The 22,370-nt window shown below is 32.9% G+C and overlaps 2 protein-coding genes across 3 annotated transcripts in view; one reads left to right on the forward strand and one right to left on the reverse strand.

The window, feature by feature from the left end:
• LOC126829776 (39S ribosomal protein L28, mitochondrial) overlaps positions 1 to 22,370 on the reverse strand; it is a 33,240-nt gene that overhangs the window by 5,149 nt on the left and 5,721 nt on the right. The gene's annotated exons all lie outside the window — the stretch shown is intronic.
• Positions 1,872 to 17,387, forward strand: LOC126829775 (uncharacterized protein DDB_G0271670). 2 transcript variants are annotated; one of them, XM_050559895.2, is made up of 3 exons: positions 1,872 to 2,326; positions 12,975 to 13,048; positions 14,875 to 17,387. In XM_050559895.2, exons 1-3 carry the CDS (start codon positions 2,293 to 2,295, stop codon positions 16,924 to 16,926), a joined length of 2,160 nt encoding a protein of 719 aa, XP_050415852.1. In that variant the 5' UTR covers positions 1,872 to 2,292; the 3' UTR covers positions 16,927 to 17,387. The 2 variants fall into 2 exon arrangements, with proteins under 2 accessions (XP_050415852.1, XP_050415853.1); XM_050559896.2 differs by lacking the exons at positions 1,872 to 2,326; positions 12,975 to 13,048 and adding an exon at positions 13,947 to 14,253.

The raw sequence follows: 22,370 nt of genomic DNA on the forward strand, positions 1-22,370 counted from the left end.
ACTTTCTCTAACACCCCTCACTCAAACTGATGATGCAGCTTATTAATCATTAAAAGCTTGAAGAGGGATGACATTGAAGTCTCAACTTGAGACAAATTTGACCTCTAGCTCAATCAACAAACTAATCACCTTGATCTCAAAAATTTATACTAGCTTTTCTTCCTCACACCTTTTCTTAACCTTGTTGTGAGAAAAGTTGATCAGATTTATCGTTTTAATAAACCTAATCAATAGCTTGGTTAAATTAATTACTTTGAAGTTTGGGTTATGAGTCAGGAACACCTCCATATCTATCTGTTCAAACTAAAATACTCTATCCACAATTAAAGCATTGATAGTTTTCAATACAGTACAGGGAGGGGGGGTGCAAATCTTGTAGATATTTCCAATGTTAATTCTCTGATCGTATAATTCTCATAGGAAGATGGTGTGTGTGCTTCATTCAAGTCTCTTTTAGGACAGTTTCAGTTGGTGGGAGGGGAAGTTTAATGAGTTAATTGATGACAGTAAAACTTACATCTGTTTTTACAGTCTAAAGTAATAAAATTTATAACTACAAAAATCAGTCTATAAAGACACTGCATAAAATTTTATAACTTCTGTGCCAGACACCTCTGTTTCTCTATTCTTTCAAAAAATGCAGACTATTTCATTCTTACATAACAAGCGAGAAAATGTGTTTAGTTTTAAATGGCTGGTTTTAAGTAAATATTTTACACCATATAACCTACTAAAACGATATGGTTGAAAACAAAAATACAGCTTATAGTCTAATAGAGAGTGCATAACAACAAATATAACATTTATGATCACAATCTGGTTGTCCATTATAGCTCACAATTGTGAAAGATTTATTTTCAAATAATTTTATTCCATAGAGTTTAACATATCGAACTACACAGAATTGTGAAAGATTCATTTTGAAATATATTTAATAGATTGCTACAAGGACATAAATGGTGTAAAATTATTATCTTCTTCTATCATACTATATGAATGTCTGGTCGTCTTTTATTTTGAATCAGGAACTTGATGTGAAGCATCTGAACATAGCTGACACTAATGTGTTTCCTTGCAATCAAAGTTTACCAATACCCTGTATCAAAAACATACTAAAAAAAAATTCTCTGTATTCCTTTTGCATAAGAATTTTCCCTTTTCTCATTTTATGACCACATTAAGAGTCTAAACAAAAGAAATTGGGCAACAGGTTAAGCCTACAAATGTGGGGGGTTGCATCACCCCTGAGGATACCCCCTTCTTCTCCATGTTTATAAATCAATCTGACCAGATCACACTTGTATAAAAGTTTTAAATCATGGAATTTGTTGGGTGGATCAATTGGGGTGTCTATAAATGTAATTCAATGATCTGTACTATTGAATAGATTAGATGATTTTACTACTAAATCGGACTTGCTAGTCGGTGATAGGATTATATTTACTGCCTCATTATTTTGTCACCTTGTAAAGGATTTACAACTTAGGACCTCAACCCTTATTTTTTATCAAGCAAAAAATCACATAATAAGGTCATTTCTACTCCCTATCCTTCCCTTGAGCTGTATAACAGCTGGGGGCATAGGGGCTAGTAATAATGACAAGGGGTGAATATTTCTGTATAAACCCTTAATAAGTATGGAGTAAGGGGAACACCTTGGGTGATTCCCTGTGTTAACATCTAACTCTCTGAAGGCACACTTTAGTCTGATGGTCATAATTTTCAAGTTCAGCCAACCAAATCTAGATAAAAATATCTCCTAACTGTACAGCCAATCAGAAGGGAGTATTTGTGACAGGCCCTGCCTCCTATTGATGATGGACTATAGATTTGAAGACGGATACTATGAACACAATGGCTTGTTTACATTATGAGTTCCCTATAGACAGACTCAGGCAAAGGGTTAGTGTAAAAGCTACGTTTTCTTTGTGTAGATAGGAGTAGAAAGGGGTCTAGATTGGTCTAGAAAGGACTTTTAAACTTATCATATACCATCCATAACTAGATTGCTGGACTAATACAACTGTGGAGCTTGCTGTAACAACACATGGATTAATTGGGAAAGAAAAACTGTTGGATGATATCTGTAAATGGTCACCAAATTTGAATCTGGTCTGACCCTGTTTGTGACCTCCCACAGGAAGTGAATGTAGATTGAGGTGTTTTTACAGTGATAATGCTAGACAGTATTTATATGTTGTACATGGTGTATGTCCACTAGATCTGAAAATTCAGAAGAGTTTCACTAGTGGACATGAGCTTGAGTTTTATTGAGGACTGTCAGTTATAAAGATGATTTTGGATTCAGTTGTACCCTCTTCAACAAGTAAGTTATACCATCACTATTCATTATACTAATTAAATACTATATTCAGTCAACTGTCAACTACTAATATGATATGCCACTTATGCATTTGACATCTAATTATATAATGTACCCTTAAGGCAATCATACACCACAATTAAATATATTATACGCAAATTAAATATATATTAATAACAATGATGTCACTGACATCTTTTCTTTAACCAAGTTCACTTGACAACTTAAGCTTTTAGATGCATCACTATACAGTAAATATCATAGCTTGTCGTGTATTAGTGGGTGCCAACATTAAACACAACTGAAATATTCCTATTATATCATTTAAACCTTTATTATTGCATTCCAGCATGTATACACAATAACATTTATCTTTCTCATTAAAACATTAATTTTATTAATTACTGCATGCCAACATTTATACACAAATGGATTTATCTTAACTTATTTAATACACTTATATTATACTGTCAAAAATAATTTTATTTCAATACGGGATTCAGTAAATATGATATATCTCAACATTCAAATTTTAACAAGTTCAAACTGCAATGGCTAAACCCCCTGAGAAATGGATGAATTTTCTGATGAGAATTTTCCATCTTGTAAATTGATTTAGCAGTTACTATAAAATATCAACACCTCAAGTGTCAGATGACCAAGATTATGTGATGGAGGCCTCTTTGAGTGACCACTGTATCCAACTGTGAGATTAATACACATTTCCACACTGACCACTCTACTATTCATTCCCCTTTAATCCCATACACCACACCATAACCACATCATCACCAGGCTTACGTCAAAAAAGTCACCTCTCTTTTGCGGTTTAGCTTCAAGTGTAAAGTTTCTAAATACCCAATGATAACTGAGAAAATTAATCTGACAAAAGTACCCCACAAGCTGTTATAGGGGCGGAAAAAACATTTTTTTTCCCAAGCTAATAAAAATAGACTAAAATACATGTCCCTCACAGTTGGGTGCTAAGCTTGGCTTGAACTTTGATCATTATTTTTTCATATAAAAATGCGTCCTTTATTCTTGGGCTTGAAAAGCATGTCATTAATTTCACACTTCAGTGATAAATTTCAAAAAATCATAAAAAAAAGATATTAATATTGTTAGGGCAGATTTAATACAATAATCACCCCACTTGAATACAGAAACAGGTAATTTGTGCAGAAAAAACTAGAGGAACAATGCAACTTATCAGTACACTCTACAGCACATAAGTAAACCCACTCAGGTGTACACATCCATATATCTATATCATTAATTATTTCAAAAGACTTCTTCATGCCGACCTTGGGAATCACAATAGCAAAATTACATGTACATCTACCCAAAGAAAAAAACATACACTGCAAAGAGTTTGGGGATAATACGAGTTCAGATAGGAGTTTAAACATACAACAGAAAAAGAACCATAAATGATGACAGTGAATTCAAAAGTTGTATAAACTTATAGGGAATAATTCAAGTGTATCTTTACACCTGTATATTATGGTAGCAATTGATGTCAGAGACAGCAGAGCCACCTGCCCTCACATTCCTCCATATTCCCTCTCCAGGTATTGTTTAAATAGATGAAGCAAGGCAACCATAACAATAAGCAGTCCCTTTTATTTTCTTAACCTTTTAGCAAAACTAAATGACACTAGCCCCATTACAATTATCCTCACTCAAAGGCCCCTAAAAAAAGCAAATAAGTACCACTTTTATGTTTACCTTCAAATTGCCTTCAATTAAATTTCACATAAAAAAATTAGTGGCTCAGTAGGGGAAAATAAATGACAAATTTGATCTTAAGAATAATTACTGAACCAAAACAACAAAAAAAACAACAACACAGGGAACCTTCTGTTTGAAACCCTTGTTAACTCCTTCAGCGTCTGCCATATTTACGAAAAATATTCTGCTGTAAAATGTCTACTGCCCAAAACTTAAATTTTTTTAATTATATGTCTAACATTAGGACAATGCGTACCAACATTTCAAAACTAATTTATGCAAATTAATAAATGTCAGCATAGGGTTATTTCATAACAGCTAGACAGTATCAGATCAGGATGTAAGGTGGGCCGTATGAAACTTCATGAGTATAAAAGGGGAACATGCCACCCTGTATTGAAAGTGTGATAAGGTAGGCTGATTATCAGATGTGTAGCAAAGATAATATCAAGTTTCAGACACTAAAATCCATCTTGAAATTTATGGTTTTTCTTATCAGCTGATCTATGTAAGTTGTATTGTAACTACCATTTTACTTTCGCATTTAAACCAAACAGGAGGAGAATTGGGTATTAAAAAAAACTTGTAAGTTTCATTCTGAACTAAGGTACTGAAAATGTCAATGGGTTTATTTATCTCCAAATCTTTTTTAAAAAAGAAAAAACCTTGACCATTTTTAATATCCAAGATTTTGGACAATAGTAGCAAAATTTCCCTTTTCAAGACCAAGTAACTCTAAATTGACATGAGTATTTCATTTAAAATTAGATTTTGATATCAAATGGCTACAGTGTGAAAAATTTAACAATAATTAGATATTTCTATCAAAAGGTCACACCTAGAGTGTTTACCTCGCTTAAAATCCTCTATTTGATGTCTACCCTGAAGACAGTTTTAGGGCTCCAAGTCTCCTATAACCATATAAAGAGCCTGTAGATATTTCTATTGTCCACATGTGAAGTTTATGACAGTTACCCAAAGGTTTTCAATGCTTTGAGACAATTACCTGTGCCTTCAGCTACAATTTGTCCTTCACCTACTGAGTCTCAGACTTACATGTATACTGTGACAAATAATTCCGAGCAGTTTTACCAGAGGTGATGATGTAGACTAAACTCCTACTAGCCTCTCACCAGCCCCCATGTGACTTAGAAACAATAACTTGGCTAATATTGGACAAATTCTGACCAAGTTAGCTCACTATGTATATAATTTAGTTGGATAATTAGCTTAATTGTGACAAGATCCCTGACCAAGCTGCAGAGTTAAATTGCTACTAACTGCCATCCAAGGTAGCTAAATGTTGGGTAAGGTAGCAATTTTGGAGCCTAATTAACCAAACATTGCACAAACCTCCCTAATTATCAACACTGAGACGCTCATCAAAGTATCTTCACCAGTCCACTAAATTGGTCACAACCAAACTGTGATCCTTAATTGCAGTTTGCATTTTATAATCGAGACTTCTAAATCAATTTTAAAATTAAAATCTCATTAAACAAAATAGAAAGTAAATGAGGTATAGGCCAATCGTGAGCCTAGCTTGTGCCTGATGTGAGCAGACGTGTGTCTAGTATACTATCAGACGCAGCTTGTCCTTTAAGCGTTCAACACTGCTCTGAAAAAAAATTGAGGATAATTTCTAACAACATGGTACAGTCACAACATGGAGGTAAAAATTGTTTATTTATATATTCCTACACTTAGGATTTTTCTTCAAAGCATTTTCAAGTTTTTAAACTTCTATTTATTTCTGCTAGTAGCTACCATTTATATATCAGGAAACAGTCACTAAAAGGAATAACATCAACTCAATTGAAAGCATATTGAAAATATTAGAAATTTTTCTCTGTGTCAGACTTTATATCTGTTCAATCAGAGAAAGTTTTAAATCAACAAATTTAATAGAAAACAGAGTTGGATCAAAGGCAGCCTTAGGCTTCAACACATGGCTAACTTTTCTATGAAAACAAACACAGATTTCGGCATTAGTGGATCTTGTCTTGAAACTTGAAGACATTTTTAATTAAATTCAAGGATTTGTGTCAAATCATATCAAAAGAGTATGAAACTTAAAACTTAAGACCTACTTGGTCTCGAAATCATAAGAAGATTGTGTAGGATATAGGTAATGACATAGATGTCACATGGCCACTTGAATTTTGGAGTATGACATGCAAATGGCCAATGGGTTTTTTCTGTTTAATTGACCAAGTAAATCCCTTCTTATTAATATTTTGAAGCTTTAATAAGTGGCAAGTGGCTAGCAGACAGCCAAATAAGTTGCAACTTTATAAAAAATATATCCCACATAATTAAAAAGATGATTATCTCACTTTAAGATATTGTAAATCAATTTAAGATATAATTTCTTGTCAGATCATAAAAGTATGAGGCAGATTACATTCTAAATCACTGCCTTAAAATCTCATTAGCAGAAGTGTGGCAGCCATTCTAAACCCCCAGAAGGGATTCTTTACTTTCAGCTCTTGGGGGCCCATTTCTGTTGCTTAGCAACCAATGATAACCCTTGAGAAAAACTCTTTAATGACCTCAGATCATTGTTAATGTGAATTTCTATCAAAGGGGGCTAATCTTGTTATCTTTTCCAAAATTGAAATAAATCAGGTAGAAATGAGTTTCAGACAAGATTTTCCAAATCATTTCTCTCCATTTTATGTGTTAGAAAGTTAATGGTATGTTCAGTTGACAATTGGAACAAGATTATTAGATAGGAGAATTGACTTTGAATGGATTGTGGAGAGTTGCATTGCTTGATATCAACTATTACATGTTAAGTCCATTCTTGTTGAGTTAATTATAATCCACATGTAACAATCACCTAATAGAGTTTAAATCCAGCTTAATACACTTTTACAATTCGTTACAATCAGCTTAGATGCTTTCCAATTTCATCTCTAGACCCTATTGTAACTCAGAAGACATTGAACCAGAAATAATTCCTAAATTTCCCAACCTTTTCTAATAATTAAATGAAACATCAGTTGTAATCTATTCGTTGCACAAGAAACTGCTGGAGACTTATGCTTTACCTAAAATTATTCATTTTTAAATGAAAATGACATACTGATTTTTTCAAAGTTACTCAAAATCAACAGCACTGTACTACCACATGAAAATTAGAAATGGGGCTCTTTTCTTAATATAGTGTTACATGGACATGTATAATGAAATCGAATAGCCAAAAAGAGAAATATTATCTCAGTGATCAGGTAAGGGGAGACAACTCCATTTTATGTCTGTTCAATGTTATGAACCACATGGCTTTGCACACAGTAGGGGAAGTTGAACATGTGAAATGAAAGTGATAAATAAGATCAGTATCATCATCATTAGTAATAATGATCAATATAAAGTGTCATTAGAATGCCAAAACTTTAGTTTGTGGGGCCATCTGCATTTTAACAAAATGATGGACAGACATTCATAGGTATTTTATATTCCCGGTTGTGCATGATTAAGAGAACAGACCATCAAGATAAAATCACAATTTTACCTTGAAAAATAAATTAACCAATGGACCAATTCCAAGCTAATTTACAGATAAATTTATAATCATTTCAAATTGACCTTATTTCTTAAGGGTATCCTTTAATCGATTTGACCTGTCCACACACATAATTTATAGGACAAGTCTTGTTATTAATTTCATCCTGGTGGCCATTAGAAAAATATGATTGTCGCAAGGCTTAATTTTAAAGTAATAAAAAGGGTGTTCACTAACTTTTAATATCGTAGGACATTGTTCAAGAATTTATTACAAAGGACTAAGAATGGACAGAGAATTTAGCATGAATTTTAAATAACAGATGCTTTAGAGATCCTTTTCTATAAAATAATAGTCCGCTAGTTATTTTTCAATGAAGTATTCATTTAGAGGAAACCAGATATGGATGGCCGATAATCTTAAAATTGTTTTAAAATCCATGAGACATTTAATGATTTACTACAAATTTAACCTGATTTGATTTGAGGTTAAATTTTGCATGCTAAATTGTGTTTCAGTATAATTTGATTGTGAAATCTACATAATATTAAAGACTTAGAAAGATACAAAGATGGTTTATTCGAGGTTTAATTTTGCATTCTGTCATGCTAAATTGTGTTTTAGTATGATATTTAAAAAAGACTTAAAATCAAATTCTAAGTTTATTTATTTGGGGTTTAATTTTGCATTTTGTCATGCTAAATTGTGTTTTACTAAAAGATTTTTTTTTAAGGTTGTAAAAGCAGCCATAAAACTCAGACTGTCTGTAGTTTCACTTACTGCAATGAACTGATAAGAAAAACATCAAAGATTAAAACTAAGTTAAGGAGCCTCATTAAGTCATAAAACTCTTCCAAAAGTTACAAAAATTGTTCCAGTTTTTCACAAACTTTCCAAAGTCATAAACCACTCAGGATCAAAGGCGTTAACACAATGGTGTTATACTTAACTTTTAAAAGTTTAGTCAAACTTTGATAAGAATGTATATTCTACCTAGTAATTTGTTAATGATCCTGTTTTGTCTAATTTGATTGGTTGGATTAAAGTCAAGTGGGTAAACTTTGAATCATATAAATTTAAACATGGGTTGTAAAAAATTAAATTACCTGAACATAGAGAAAGTGGAGGACCTGGATTATTTTTCTTGTGTGAAATTCTTGGAATGTACTTGTGAAATATTGTAATTATGAAGGCATTAGTTCATCTGTGTATTAGAATAGGAAAACAAGGCTTAGGAATCTGTAAGTAGATCTGTTTAACTTTAATTCCTGCTATTATCCGACTTGCTACCAAAATAATTTATATAGATTTACTTAATTCTTCTAAATGTATTTCAATTTGATGCTTATTAATTCCTGAAATGTGTCCCTGAGTGGATTTTCATTTATTTAAACTGGTAAAATTGGTGTGAACTGAGGAATCAATATGAATTGTTAAAATTGGTGTGAACTGAGGAATCAATATGAATTGTTAAAATCGGTGTGAACTGAGGAATCCATATGAATTGTTAATTGCTGAACTAAGGAATCCATATGAATTGTTAAAATTGTCATTTTGATATCAATCTTAGCATATCAGACAGGGTTATTAATGTCCTACCTTTCTGCACCAACCTGACTAACAAATCCTGATAATCAAAACCGTTTAGTATTCTTACGTTATGGTCCATATCTTGCATAAATTAAGGGACCAATTCAAACATCTAGATCAATTTAATTGGTTATAGAACCTAGATCAGCCGTCAAAGCTGAAAATTAATTATCTAAATGATTGGTGAATACTGTCACTTGACAAATAACAAACTTGGTGTCAAATGTCCACTTCTGTCTGTCAGCGTGACCACCTAGGTTCTATACTGGCATATCAATAATATGCCTTGAAATGGACACCTTTCACAGGTAAGGTGTCCGATTACAGGTGAATGAAATTGACATCACACTACATCATGTATATTACATTGTAAGAGTATCACTGTGTGATAGACCATCTGTCTTACTATATTTACACCTACAAGTAGCAAACATTACCTGATGATAGATCACAACCTGTCATCATTCACATTTGGAACAAGAATCAAGACATTTATTATCATTTATAGCCAACAGTGAAAATAGGTATGTTATTTATTCAGAGCCTCCAATATCTACTTCACTACCAGAAATTCCAAGTTACTACACTTTTTTTGCATTATTCATAACTTTGGCTTTTCTGTACACCAAACAAATTGATAATATAGTTAATAGTCCGAATACAATGTTAAATTTCATAGGTTTTTTTTATTATCTGTGTTGATTTAAAACTGATATCACACAGCTTGTTTCCAATGGCAATATAACCATTTTAACTTTAAGCATCACCTAAATTGATAGTGTTCTTTTTAGTAAATATTTAGATCTTTGTTGATTAATGGCTGAAATTTCTTCGTCAATCATCAGCTTGTTTCTAATCATTTTAAAGACAGAAGCCAAAACATTCACCTATGTATCTCAAATATCTACTTTACTTACCATCATGTAATTGACCACAAAAAGAAAGGGTTGAATTCTATTAAAAAGTTATGAGGAGAGTTATTACTTTGTTTATATATGAGGAGAGTTATTACTTTGTTTATATATGAGGAGAATTATTACTTTGTTTATATATGAGGAGAATTATTACTTTGTTTATTTAAGACACAGAAAGGTGGCGGTCTGAAATCAATAGAAACCAAAGTAAACTTTTAAACCATAAACCTATGATATAAGTTAAAATATAACAAGCGTGAACCTTTATTATGGCATGATGAAGCTTTAAATTTCATTATTAAACATCCAATTTTAACATTATGGGATCAGTTGAGACTGAATCTGCATTAAATTTAATTAAATGCCACTTTCAAACTTCAAAACTGTACAACCATTTCTTTTGTAAAATCTTTTGATAATACATATATAATGTAGACTTAAGAACAATGTCAAACACTTAAATTCAGTCTGATACACAATGTCTACAAAAATGGACTTGTTACTCTAGTCTAATACTAGTGGATATGTTTAACCAGTGACATAATAAACTCTAATCTTTGTAGACAGACTGAGCTAATCCCTTCGGCAGTCGAGAGTTTAGTGACAGGAATTTGTTGTGAGACATGTCACTCCAAACACTTAAAATCACAAACATCATGATCTACCAATATTTATAAATTCTCTTAAACATTTGAACTTGATTCTTCTTGTGTGAGAAAAGGGAAAAACGAAGAATAATGCATCTGTCTTATCCTATGCAGAGATTTCTTCAAGATAGTTATGGTATGTGGGCTACATTAATTTTGAATTCATTTATGTATAATATTGGCGAAAATCAGGCTAAAAATATTTTAATAGTTCTTTGATTGAAAGACATAAACACCCCAGTACCAGCTAAAAGTCAATTTATCACGAATTTTATAATCTAAAATGACTATTAAAAAATGTTAATTTTCTTTCCATTAAGTTTTCTCAATTTCTTTGCCTTTAAGCATGGCCAGGTTTCTATGATGGAGATTTAATGTTGTGATAACCTTTTGATAATCTATTATTTAAAACATCAGTCATTAGCACTTTTCTCTAGACACAAAGATCATGCAGTGTTATTGTTATTGGTCAACTATTTGTGTGTATTTGCATCACCAATTCTTTGATGTTTGATAAAAGATCAGTTCTCAGTGCTCTAATTATTTTCTGTGGTCTTAAGTATTAAGATACTATCAGAAAAAATAACCATCTTCAAGAACATTCTCTTAAAATAACCTCTCAAGCATTTCACATTAATTTTCTTTATGTGTAAAATTATTTTGAAAGCTGTAAAATTTACGATAATTTCATGATAAATTTGTTTCTTGAATTAAAAAACACATTTACATGTTTGGATTTTAGTTATTTAACAAAAGAGTCAGAATTATGATAAATGCAATTTTAAGCTTTGTATTTCCATGATTTAACAAGTGTCAGAATTAATTATGCAAGCATTATAAATTTGATTTTGATGAACATATGTTGACTAATGACATATTAAGAAAGCAATTTATGCAGATTCGATCAGTTTATCCAAAAATATCCAAAAGTGTTAAGCCATCTGTTTAAGAAAAGTAGGAACATCTGCAAGAGTATGAAAATAGCTATGCCTTAAATTGTTACAAATACAACTCTGTGTACCTCCTTAACAAACCATTGTTAACACTTTATTGAAACACCCCCTTTCTATGATTGGGAATAGATTCAATAAAAATGGATCACTTTCATCAAGTAAGCCCGGACTCAACACCTTGAAATTATGGGAGGGGAATTTCAATTTTTGTTGACCCAGTGATTTCCACACTTTTTGTTTCAAAAGGAGGGTGTTTGGAGGGCAATTAACTTTTACCAAATGCCCAGGGAACTTTGAACCCAGCACAATGCTTTAACACCATTTGGTTTTAAAGTTAGAGGTTGAACAATAACTAATGGAGATTTAAACAATAACATCTAAGGCTAATCTGTAAGAATTATAAATAAAGGAAAGAGCATATAGTTGACTGAGGTGAGAGGTTGGAAGGCATATTAGCTCCCTTGAGAACCACTTATGTTGCATTTAGGCCCTGGATCAGATCCACAAGGGAGTGTAATCTAAAGTAGCTTAGTAGTTTATAAATTGTCAAAAAAGACCAGGGATTATATAATAAGTTAAAATTAGAGGGGACCAAGGGGGGTCTGGTTTAGATGGGTGATTCAGTTGATCATTTCTTCCGATTGGAGTTAGCAGTGTATAATAAGTGTTCTTCAGGATATCTTGTGTTCAATGTGGTTATATACTATACTATAATACAACCATGCAAATCTATGGATATTACAACTTATTTCCAAAAGGTAGGAAACTCAAAGCAACCTAATAATTTTTCCAAGAGCACTTTTACCTCATTAAATAACCTATTTTGAAAATATTGTGTAACTGTTAGAAGCTAATTAGGAAAGATCAGTTTCTCACACTACATGTACGTTTTATATTACAGGAAATGAGAATACCATAGGTAAAGAAAACACACACTGATATGCACCACATTTCTTGTAATTTTCAATTTTCACATTTCTTAAATTGAAAATTATATCATGCTTCAATATCCAGCTACAAAAACATAACCGGCAAAGATTTTTTTGTCAGTTTCATAACATCATTTCACAGTTATAATTTTTTTCAAGAAATCAAAAACATGGAAATTAAAATATGATAAACATCCAGATTAAGAATTAGACCAGAAACATATTAATTAAAAAATGAAGAAGCACAAAAGACAACTGAATTGTCAACACATGAAATATACAAACACTATAATAACTGAGAACAAACTCAACTAAGTCAGATCTAATCAAAGCGTTACATACACCTGTCACTCATGATTATTATCTTTGAATTTTTCAGATTGGTTAGAATGTACGATGGAGTCCGACCAGATGTCTGCAGATGAAATCTACATGGTTCTACAAGCTGATATGGTAAGTCTTAATAATGTTTAATTACTTTGATGCTTTTACCTGATGTATATCAACAAGTATTCATACTATCGTTCATTCATCTGGAAGTTTGATTATTTAATAAGAACTGGTAACTTTAGTTGGGACTAAGGTTCATTTATCTTAATATTGATAATTTGGTTTAAACAATATTTTATTTTGAGTATGAAATGAGTATTTACAATACTGATATAATGGATTTGAAAACGAGTCAAAAATTATATAAAATCATCTCAATAATTTAATAAAAACTGGGACAATCTAAACAATCCAGGTTTAAAAATCGAGTACACTTGAACAAATTGATAGTCCAATAATAATGATCAGATAGAATGAACTGATATGAACACAGCTTTATAGATAAAAACTGACAAAATTATGGAACTAATATCAATTGAAATTGTAGTGAATTATTATTTACTTTATAGTTTAAATTTGATAGCATCTGAATTATGCATTACCATTAGACGATAAGCAATTTGAATTCACAGGAACAAAAATGTTTAATTTAGGGTTTTATATTTTTTGGGGGACAAGAATTGGTTTAATATGGGGATTGATTATTTATCTGTTAAGATAAGGTTATTGAAAGGCAAGGATATTCAAAACCAGATCAACTAAACATGTCTAATAATTTGATTAATACCACTTGATGTCATTCTGACATCTTCAATTGATCTGTCCAACTTGGCAAATTTTCCTCCTCTAAAAAATCTCAACCCTAGACAGTCTGGTCACTTGTCATGTCATCTTAAACAGACCAATAAGGGAAATAAAAACTGGGATTTAAAATTAAAAGATTGAAGATGAATTGTAATATTGAAAGGAAGTGTTTAGGCTGAGTGAACAGTTGGCTAAACAGGAGCCATTTTGCCCTGTGGCAGGCTGACATTCTAAGAAAACAAAGCCATGTTATGCTTGCACAGAGAACATGCCATCACTCTATCTCAATTAGCCAATTAACAAAAACTGGTCACATGACAAGAGTTCAGTGCAAGGCTCATTAGCATATGTATAGGAGAAGGGTTAGCTGAGTACAATGAGGGCTTTGTTGAAAACTTTTGGTGAGGTCAAGGCAGGGGTTGTAGTGTAGGGTGTAAAACATTTTGATACAGTTCTTCATGGATGTTACCTAGTTTTCTGGATATTATAGGGACTATATAAATATTTATTAAGGAACTGTTGAGGTAAATTTATACAATACAATACTATGTTGTCATCTTGAGTTTATGAACCATGTAATAACTGCAATAACCCACCATTTAGTGCATCATTGTGCATGGTTGGCTTGTTGTGAAACAGAAACTGTATACACTGCGGCCATTTTGAGTTGTGGTTAGCTTGGATTCTAATGATGTGTGAGCCCAGAGAAATTTGTTTAAATTTATTTACAAATGAGGATATTGCTTCTGCACATGTTGGACCATTTAACTGAAATTTTGTGCTTTGGATTGTTATGTTTTTGAAGTAAAATAATGGTTTTGAAAGCCAGGAAGCAAAAAGTAAACAAGTTGTGACTCTTATCTGAAAATTGTATTCAGGAAAGAAAAGAGGTCTAGAAAGTGAGTTTAATAAATGACAGAGAAACTGACTGGTGTAGGAGTTATTTCCCGATCATAAAACTGCTTGTTAATTATGACACTTTTATTGTCAGGTGATCATATTTGGATAATTACTATGGACTTGCTAATTATATTAGTCCATTGGTGTTAAAAAGTGGCCATATTTTTCACACTCATTTAATTGTTTGACTACTTGACCTAGGTAACTTATCTTATATCTTATGAATTTCTTTTTTATCATTTCAGTTAAATATCAAGCAACAGGAACAAGTGTTACAAACAGAAATCGATAGTATTAAATCAAAGTTTTTGAAACTACTTCAAACAGTCGGCCTCGAGAATGAACTGCCTGTTGATTTTGATACCGAAGTGAAGATGGCTTCCCCTGATAGAGTCGAGATGACACCAACTACTACAACCCACAGAATGCACTACAGCTACGCTGATTACCTCATTGATCAACTTCTAGCCCAGGCTAGTATAACCGATTCCGAAGATGAAAGCGTCTGTACTAATGATGAAAATAATATGAACTATAATAATGTGGACACTTGTGATAATAGTAATCTGGTTTCGCGCCAGTTAGAAAATGCCAGAAAGCTTTCTGTGTTACGAGAAGTTAATATTCGTGTGTCTCAAACTCTGTCAGAAATAACTACCTCCGGCAACAGTGTTGTGAATTCAAGTTCTTCTTCCGACGGATATCCACAGACCACCACAGATGAGTCATCTTCTGAGAATCAAGTTGTACCAGATTTAGATTTAGAGAAAGAACTTGTTTCCCGTCTGCACTATTACTCTGACTTCACGATCGACCGCCAACGAAAGATTAATACCTTAACTACCAACATCATCAATGCCACACTACGTGAAAGGAGCAATATAGCAGAAACAATAGATTTAGACACTACTGAATGTCCTGCCATATCCGAGCGTCATGTTGAAGGTTGTGAAGATAATGACAGATCACCAAGATCACGAAATATTGTGGGTTCTGCATCAAACTCATCTACTTCAAGTACCCTGAGAAAATCCAAGAACAAATCATCATCTAGGAATAGCAGTCATCCCCTAGCATCATCTACCATGAGCCATAGTAAGACCTCATCATCTTCATCTCGTAGTTCTCGAAGCAGCAGTAGAAGTAGCAGAAGTAATTCTCATCCTTTGGCTTCGTCAACTGTGATGTGTGACCCATCAACCAACATCTATCCCAGCAGTACAAACTCTGAGAGTGTCTACACTTGGTCCTTAGATGAAAACACAGACCGTGTCAACTTGGAAGAATCTTACCTCCGCAGTCGAAAAAGAAATCAGAAAAATCATTCTTCAAAGAGATCCAGACATTCGTCCAGAGATCGACAACTAGAACAAGTATCAAGTCTCAACATTACCAATATGGTGTCGGCTATTGAAGCTTCTTCAGTTTCCAGAAAAGAGAATTTTACTGACAGTTTTTGTGAAGATCCTGATCTTGGTTACAAGTCTCAGACTCTACCTAGAACCAGTACCAGAGCTTGTCTGCTTTTTGATAACAAATCCAGTGGGAGTTCTTCATCTGATATCAAGACGTCCTCTCTGCCAAATATTACAGGAAGCAACAGATTGTTAAGCGAATTGCCAGCACATATCTCAAAATCCAGTCAAGCCTTAGGTTCACCACTAACAGAAAGACTTGAATTACCAGGAAAATCCAGCACTACCAGTGAAAGTCAGGAAAGTGCAGGACTAGAAGTTCACCCAGCTTCTGCCACCCAGTTTTTAGCTAGCACGATTTATGATGATTGCACACGGGTGACCGAGATAACTGGAACAGACAGTTCATTATTAGACTCTATTTTAACTGATAGTCCTAAAAGTGTTGACAGCAGTGGTATTTTTGCACCCTATAACTCTGATGCGACTGAGTCCCGGGGATACACAACTAGCAGTGTTCCCTCTTCTGATGGTAATGGTCCCCGTGCCCCCCCACCAACACCACCCACCATCAAGGCTCCAGTTGTTGCTGATCCAGTTTTTAAAGTGCCATTTAGTCCTGCTGCTCGTTCTCGCTCCAGGTCACACTCTCGCTCCAGAAAAGATTTAAGAGCATCAACACCACTACCTAGTTCTGAAGAATCTACCCAAAGTGAGCCTTTACGACGACAACTATTTTCACCCCTTGCCAACAGCACACAGATTGAGCCAAAGAGATTAGATAAAAAAGCCTTAGTTAAAAAATTCAAGAAGTTTAGCCATAGTTTTTATAAAAAAGACAAGAATGGACATTCTCAAATTCAAACTTTGGCGAATTTATGAAATGTGAAGCAAAAAAAAACTTCATAAAAAAACAATAATGTGATAAATGACACTTTATGTGCAAAGTTTTAACTTGTGATGTGTGAATATTTGCTCAGAGTAATGACTCTTGTGTGTTTTTAAGTGTAAAATATTTATATATATATACATATTATATAAGGTTGTGAAAAAAAAAGCCAACCAAAGACATCATGCCATCTGCTAGATACAGGCATATTTGGGTGCAATAATGTATGGAAGTTGAAATCTTAAGTCTGTCTTCATTTTTTCAAACTTTTTCTTCCTTTCTATCCCTCCTCACCATTCTTGTAAATAGTTTGTTTTCATATGTACAAATGTATATAGGATTTTGTTATTAAGAAGATCTAAATTATTTTTGTTCCATAAATCCAGTGCTAAGTAAGCTGTCAGAAAGATTTTCTAGTCTGTTGAAAAACTTCAATAAAGCCAGTTTGAAACTATTGAAATCTTGTTTTATTTACATTATTTATTGCAATTGGGGGGGGTTGAAAATGAAACAAATCAGGATGTGTGTACTGATATTAGCGGGAACAAACCGGTTAGAATTCGGATGTACCCACGAGAGATAGAAATGGGTTTAACTTCCACTTGTTCTTTCGGGACTAAGATATGGTTCAATTTTTAATATTTCGCTTGTGCATAGGGGTCTTTCGCGGTGAGAGCAGAGAGAAACCCATGAGGTTGGACAGGCAACCCTACTCCTTGTCACCTACAAGCGGGAAATCAAAACCAAGCCACTTGACTTACAGACGAACCTTCTGATCCAACGTGCACATGTTAACCAATCGCCCACCCAAACCCCCGGCGACATATTCATGTTTTCATACTGTTATGGGTAACGGGTTAAGGAAAGAGAGAAATGGGTTTAACACCCACTTGGCACAAGTTAGATCATTTTGGGGCTAACACATGGTCTAATTGCATGAAGTGGTATTTAGCAGTGGGAGAAAGTCCACAAGGTTGAAATGACGACTGTGTACTCCGTGTCATGTGCAAGTCGTGAATCTTGACCCAATGACAGACCTTATTATGATTTAAATATCTGGTCACCCAAGTCCCCTGTATGATTAGTGAAGAAATATTTGGGAAAGAAGATAACAAATTCATCCTCAATTATTGTACCGTAGCATCTTTGTATTTTCGTCAGGAAAAAAGACCAGATCACCTATATAAATGAAATGAATTGAAATGGGGTTTAACATCCTACTGTTCTGCTCCGAACAGGGCTAATGAAGACGGGCATACGCCATACAGTGTGATATGAGAAATTTTGCCCGGACAGCAGCACTACAGCCTATTCTTATATTGAATTCCAACTGTCAAGGGATCTTTCATGTGCACGCCAATGTATACATGGAACCTTGGTTTTTCGTACCATCCGAACGTCAGGCAAGGGGGAACCATGCTGGAAATTGTCTATATATAGTATATGTCAGTTTAGGGTAGATATATCCAACAAGGAGGTATGTAATTTAAGAGACCAGTGATAATATTAAATTCAAATAACAACTAAAAAGGGATGATCAAGACGATGTGCATTCTTTTTGATAAAATAAATATATTGGTTCTCATGAAACTTGGGTATAATTTATATCCCATGGTTGTTCAGACACTAATCTTAAATAGTTTTAAGATTAATTTGTTGTACAATAAATGATTATCAAAATGTTTCCATTAGTGCCTAACTAAATAGTTAATTAAAATGGAAAATAAAGACAATAGATAAGGGTGTAGAAGGAGCCTTGTTAATACTATTAAAACAACTATACAATAATACTTTTCTTGATAAAAGTTCAACATTAAAACAAGGAATACATTTAATCATATTGAAGTAGATTAGTGTCGAGTTTGACTACAGCTGTTGCAAATTATAACATTCGTGGATAAACACTATAATAAAAATATATCTGCCAAGCATCATATTGAAATGCTTCGTTATGTTAAAAAAAGAGCAGACTTTTTGTCGATGGCATGATACACATATAGGTGATTCAAAACATTTTGGATTTGGTTCAATTTTAGAAGATAGCATCAGCAGGTTTCACTGAGAAATTGATCAGTTAGAGACAGTGTTATATAAATTTCTGGATTAAAATATCAAAGCTTTATGTTAAAAATCTGTAGTGGAATCCTGAATTATTCATATACTTGTAGCCCATGCTACAATCTTTACTTCTTGCTAGATAGGTGATGCCATTCCATTGGAATGATGCATATAATTGTCATACAGATCAGATATAATAGCTTTTGTTGTTAGAGTGCTCAAAAGGTTCAACAAAGTGAAACAAGGGCCATAACTCCAGAAGAAATTAATGGAAAATTATTGAAATTAAATAGGATTCTTCATCTCACTAATGTAAATAAATGGTGGACTGCTGGCAGGGGCAACGGTAATATACGACAACATTTCCGTTTGAACGTATAATAATGAAACAAATACACAACTGCAAAATGAACACAAACACAACATATACAGATAGCATGTTCATTATTGGTCAGGGCTCCATGATTTATGCTCAATAATTTATGTAAATATAATGTATTTTGAGCTTTCATAAGTATTTTCTGACAAGAGTATTCAGGATTTTTCATGCCTGGTTACCATTTGTCAGATGATGTGTTTGTGTGTGTACTCAGGTACTGACAAAAGAAGTGTGTCTAGTCTTTTGGATGGTATGGATAAAATGAGGTTCATCCCCAGTAGTTTGTAATTTGAAGAAGTATAAGCAGATATGGTGCTGTCTGGGCAAAATTTGTTCTGATTATTACAAATACAACAATAAAAATACAATAGGTTAGTCTCAAAATGATGGAGGTATAGGGTTGACAAGACATCTTTCCTATCCTTTCTGGGAGTCGTAGTGGCTCAGTGAGTAAGACACTGGCTCACTAACCTAGAGGTCCAGTGTTCGATACCTGCATTGGCCGAGATAGTTCAAGGGGTTTTTCCCAGTGGTGCAGGACAGTGGGCCTGAAAAGGTACAGTGTATAGTCGTTGGATGGGATGCAAAACCGAGATTCAGCGTATAGATTGGCATGCATGTTAAAAATCCCTTGGCAATTGGAATTCAATAAAAGAGTAGATCGTAGCCCACCGTATGGCATATACCTGTCTTTATAAGTCCAGTCAGTGTGGAACAGTAGGTTAGAACATTAAAACCCATTTCATTTCCTATCCTTTCTTAACTTCAAGAAATAAGGGAGATAATTTGGAAGATTGTTGGCCAATATACATGAACACTATTAATTGAACATTCCCACTGCTATTATTTTAGCTGAAGTATTACTTTTTCTTTTTCAAACATCTAAAGTCAAAGTTTAGAATCAGACTAGAAAATAACACAAAATTCTATAGACAATTACTAAATGTGAAATATTTCTTAAATATTACAATTTTTAAATTAATCAGAACAGATTTGTTAAATACAAATTTGACTGAAGCATAAGGCCCATACAAAGGAGCATATCAGGTCTTTAGAATCAACAATCCTTTTCTAAAATTGTGGGTCTTAATAATATGTGTATGTAGCCAATTCTGTCAAAATCTCTATATAATAGAAAAGTTATAATTAAACAATTTGCTGTCAAAAACCAGATTTGATCAGTCACTTCTGCTATTTATAAGCCTTGAAACTTAAGTCTGAATTAAAAAAATCCATTATTTGTTTCCGGGTAAAAACATATTCCAGTATCAAACAAAATAAGCTAATTTTGATAAAACATAAGAAAAGGAATTTTTTTCATTTGACTGAAAAGACAAAAGCTGATAATAACAAAGCCATACCATATAAAGTTATTAAATTTTTAAATTAACAAATTTTATTCAAATGCCAAACATATTTCAAAGATATCTCACTTACTTAATGAAGAGATGTCAAACATTTCTCACAAAACTTGACAGACGGGGCTGCCTGTCCGTCTGCGATTTGATTAAGTGACAAACTGATAGTCACACTCTACATGACTGACAGCCATTAGAAGTTAATCTTTTAAGCACTCTAGTTTACAGGCCTAATACAGGGTATAATAAAGATAAATATTCTTTAGAACCATTTTACAGGTGTTTGTTTTCTATTGGGTCTTATTATTAATGGAATTAGTCTCCAAACTGATAAACTTTTATTTATTATGAAATACATACCTTTAATAAGCTCATTATCAGTACACAAAGTAAATCTTGACTTTACTAATACATTTACTTAATTTTCAATGATCTTTGCCTTAAATTTTATGATCAGATAATCCACTGGATTAAGGTAATAGATAAAGATCATTAGGCCTATCAAAGTGAATATTTTAAAGGATAAAGAATTAACTAGGGTACAATAAAAGTATCAGCCATGTTCAAAATTTTTATGGAAACGGGAATACCATACAGTGGAAATTTTTATTCTAAAAATCTAATACTTTGTCTATGGTGTAAGGTGTAAATAATCATTTCAATATATTAATTATACACAAATACACATTTAAGACGGATAGATCTCACAAATTCAAGGAGAAATCCATGATTATTTCTGTGTGATGAGCTCTTAAGATTCCTTTGTTCTAGTCCCAAACAACTATCTGAAGTTCAGTAATATATTTTCAAAATACCTATGTATCAATGGAGCAATAGAATTTGCAGGTTACTGCTACAATTTAGTGACCAAATGGGAGTATTTACAAACATTATCAAGTGGTCACAAATATCTGGTAAGTCCATAAAAAATGGGAGGCAAGCTCTCAGAGAGGGATGTAGCCCTTATTAAATGTTTGGCAATCATTTCCAAATGGCTTAATATTTCATCTGAAAGTATTACACACGGTAAATAGTCTATTTCTTCCCATTTCGGAGTTTCATAAGAATTCTTGACTAAGCTAAGCTATTCCTTCGGATGCACAGTGAACACTATGACTTCAATGGCGGTAGTCTTTCAACCAAGATCCCCTTAAAAATGGTGTAGTTTTATCTTCCATTTGTGTAGATTTCTCACATTTGAATCATGTTACAAGTAATATTTATGAATAGCAAACTTTATTGCGAAAATATATAGTTTGAAAACAGAAAATACAATTTTTAACATGATCAGAGCACTACATGTATTTTCAAGGTGTGAACACATAATTACCATATTGGTAAATCCAAAATGACTAGAATGTAGTATTATACTGCCAGGTGTTTTCAACTGAAATACTGTCATAAACGGACATTAAAATAAATTTAGATGCAGAATTACAAAGGAAGGTTAATTTTCTTTTATTTTTTATTGTTTTAATTTCCGTCAAATCATAAATAATCAAAGCTATCTATACAAAGATCACTTTAGAAATGACCCCAAAAAACTCCACCAATCATCTGTTCATTTAAAATCAATAGGTAAATCTATAAATGGATCTAATTGTAAATAATACAAGATCGCTATTAGGAGTTATCTCCCTTT

This window comes from Patella vulgata, chromosome 8 (assembly GCF_932274485.2).
Source record: "Patella vulgata chromosome 8, xgPatVulg1.2, whole genome shotgun sequence".
Lineage (NCBI taxonomy): Eukaryota > Metazoa > Mollusca > Gastropoda > Patellidae > Patella > Patella vulgata.

What these genes read in the sequence shown, in the direction of transcription:
- LOC126829775 (XM_050559895.2), top strand. Translation starts at nt 2,293, where the DNA reads ATGATTTTGGATTCAGTTGTACCCTCTTCAACAA. An exon ending in AGTTGTACCCTCTTCAACAA is followed by an intron (nt 2,327 to 12,974) that starts GTAAGTTATACC and finishes TGAATTTTTCAG; the next exon opens with ATTGGTTAGAATGTACGATG. An exon ending in TGGTTCTACAAGCTGATATG is followed by an intron (nt 13,049 to 14,874) that starts GTAAGTCTTAAT and finishes TTATCATTTCAG; the next exon opens with TTAAATATCAAGCAACAGGA.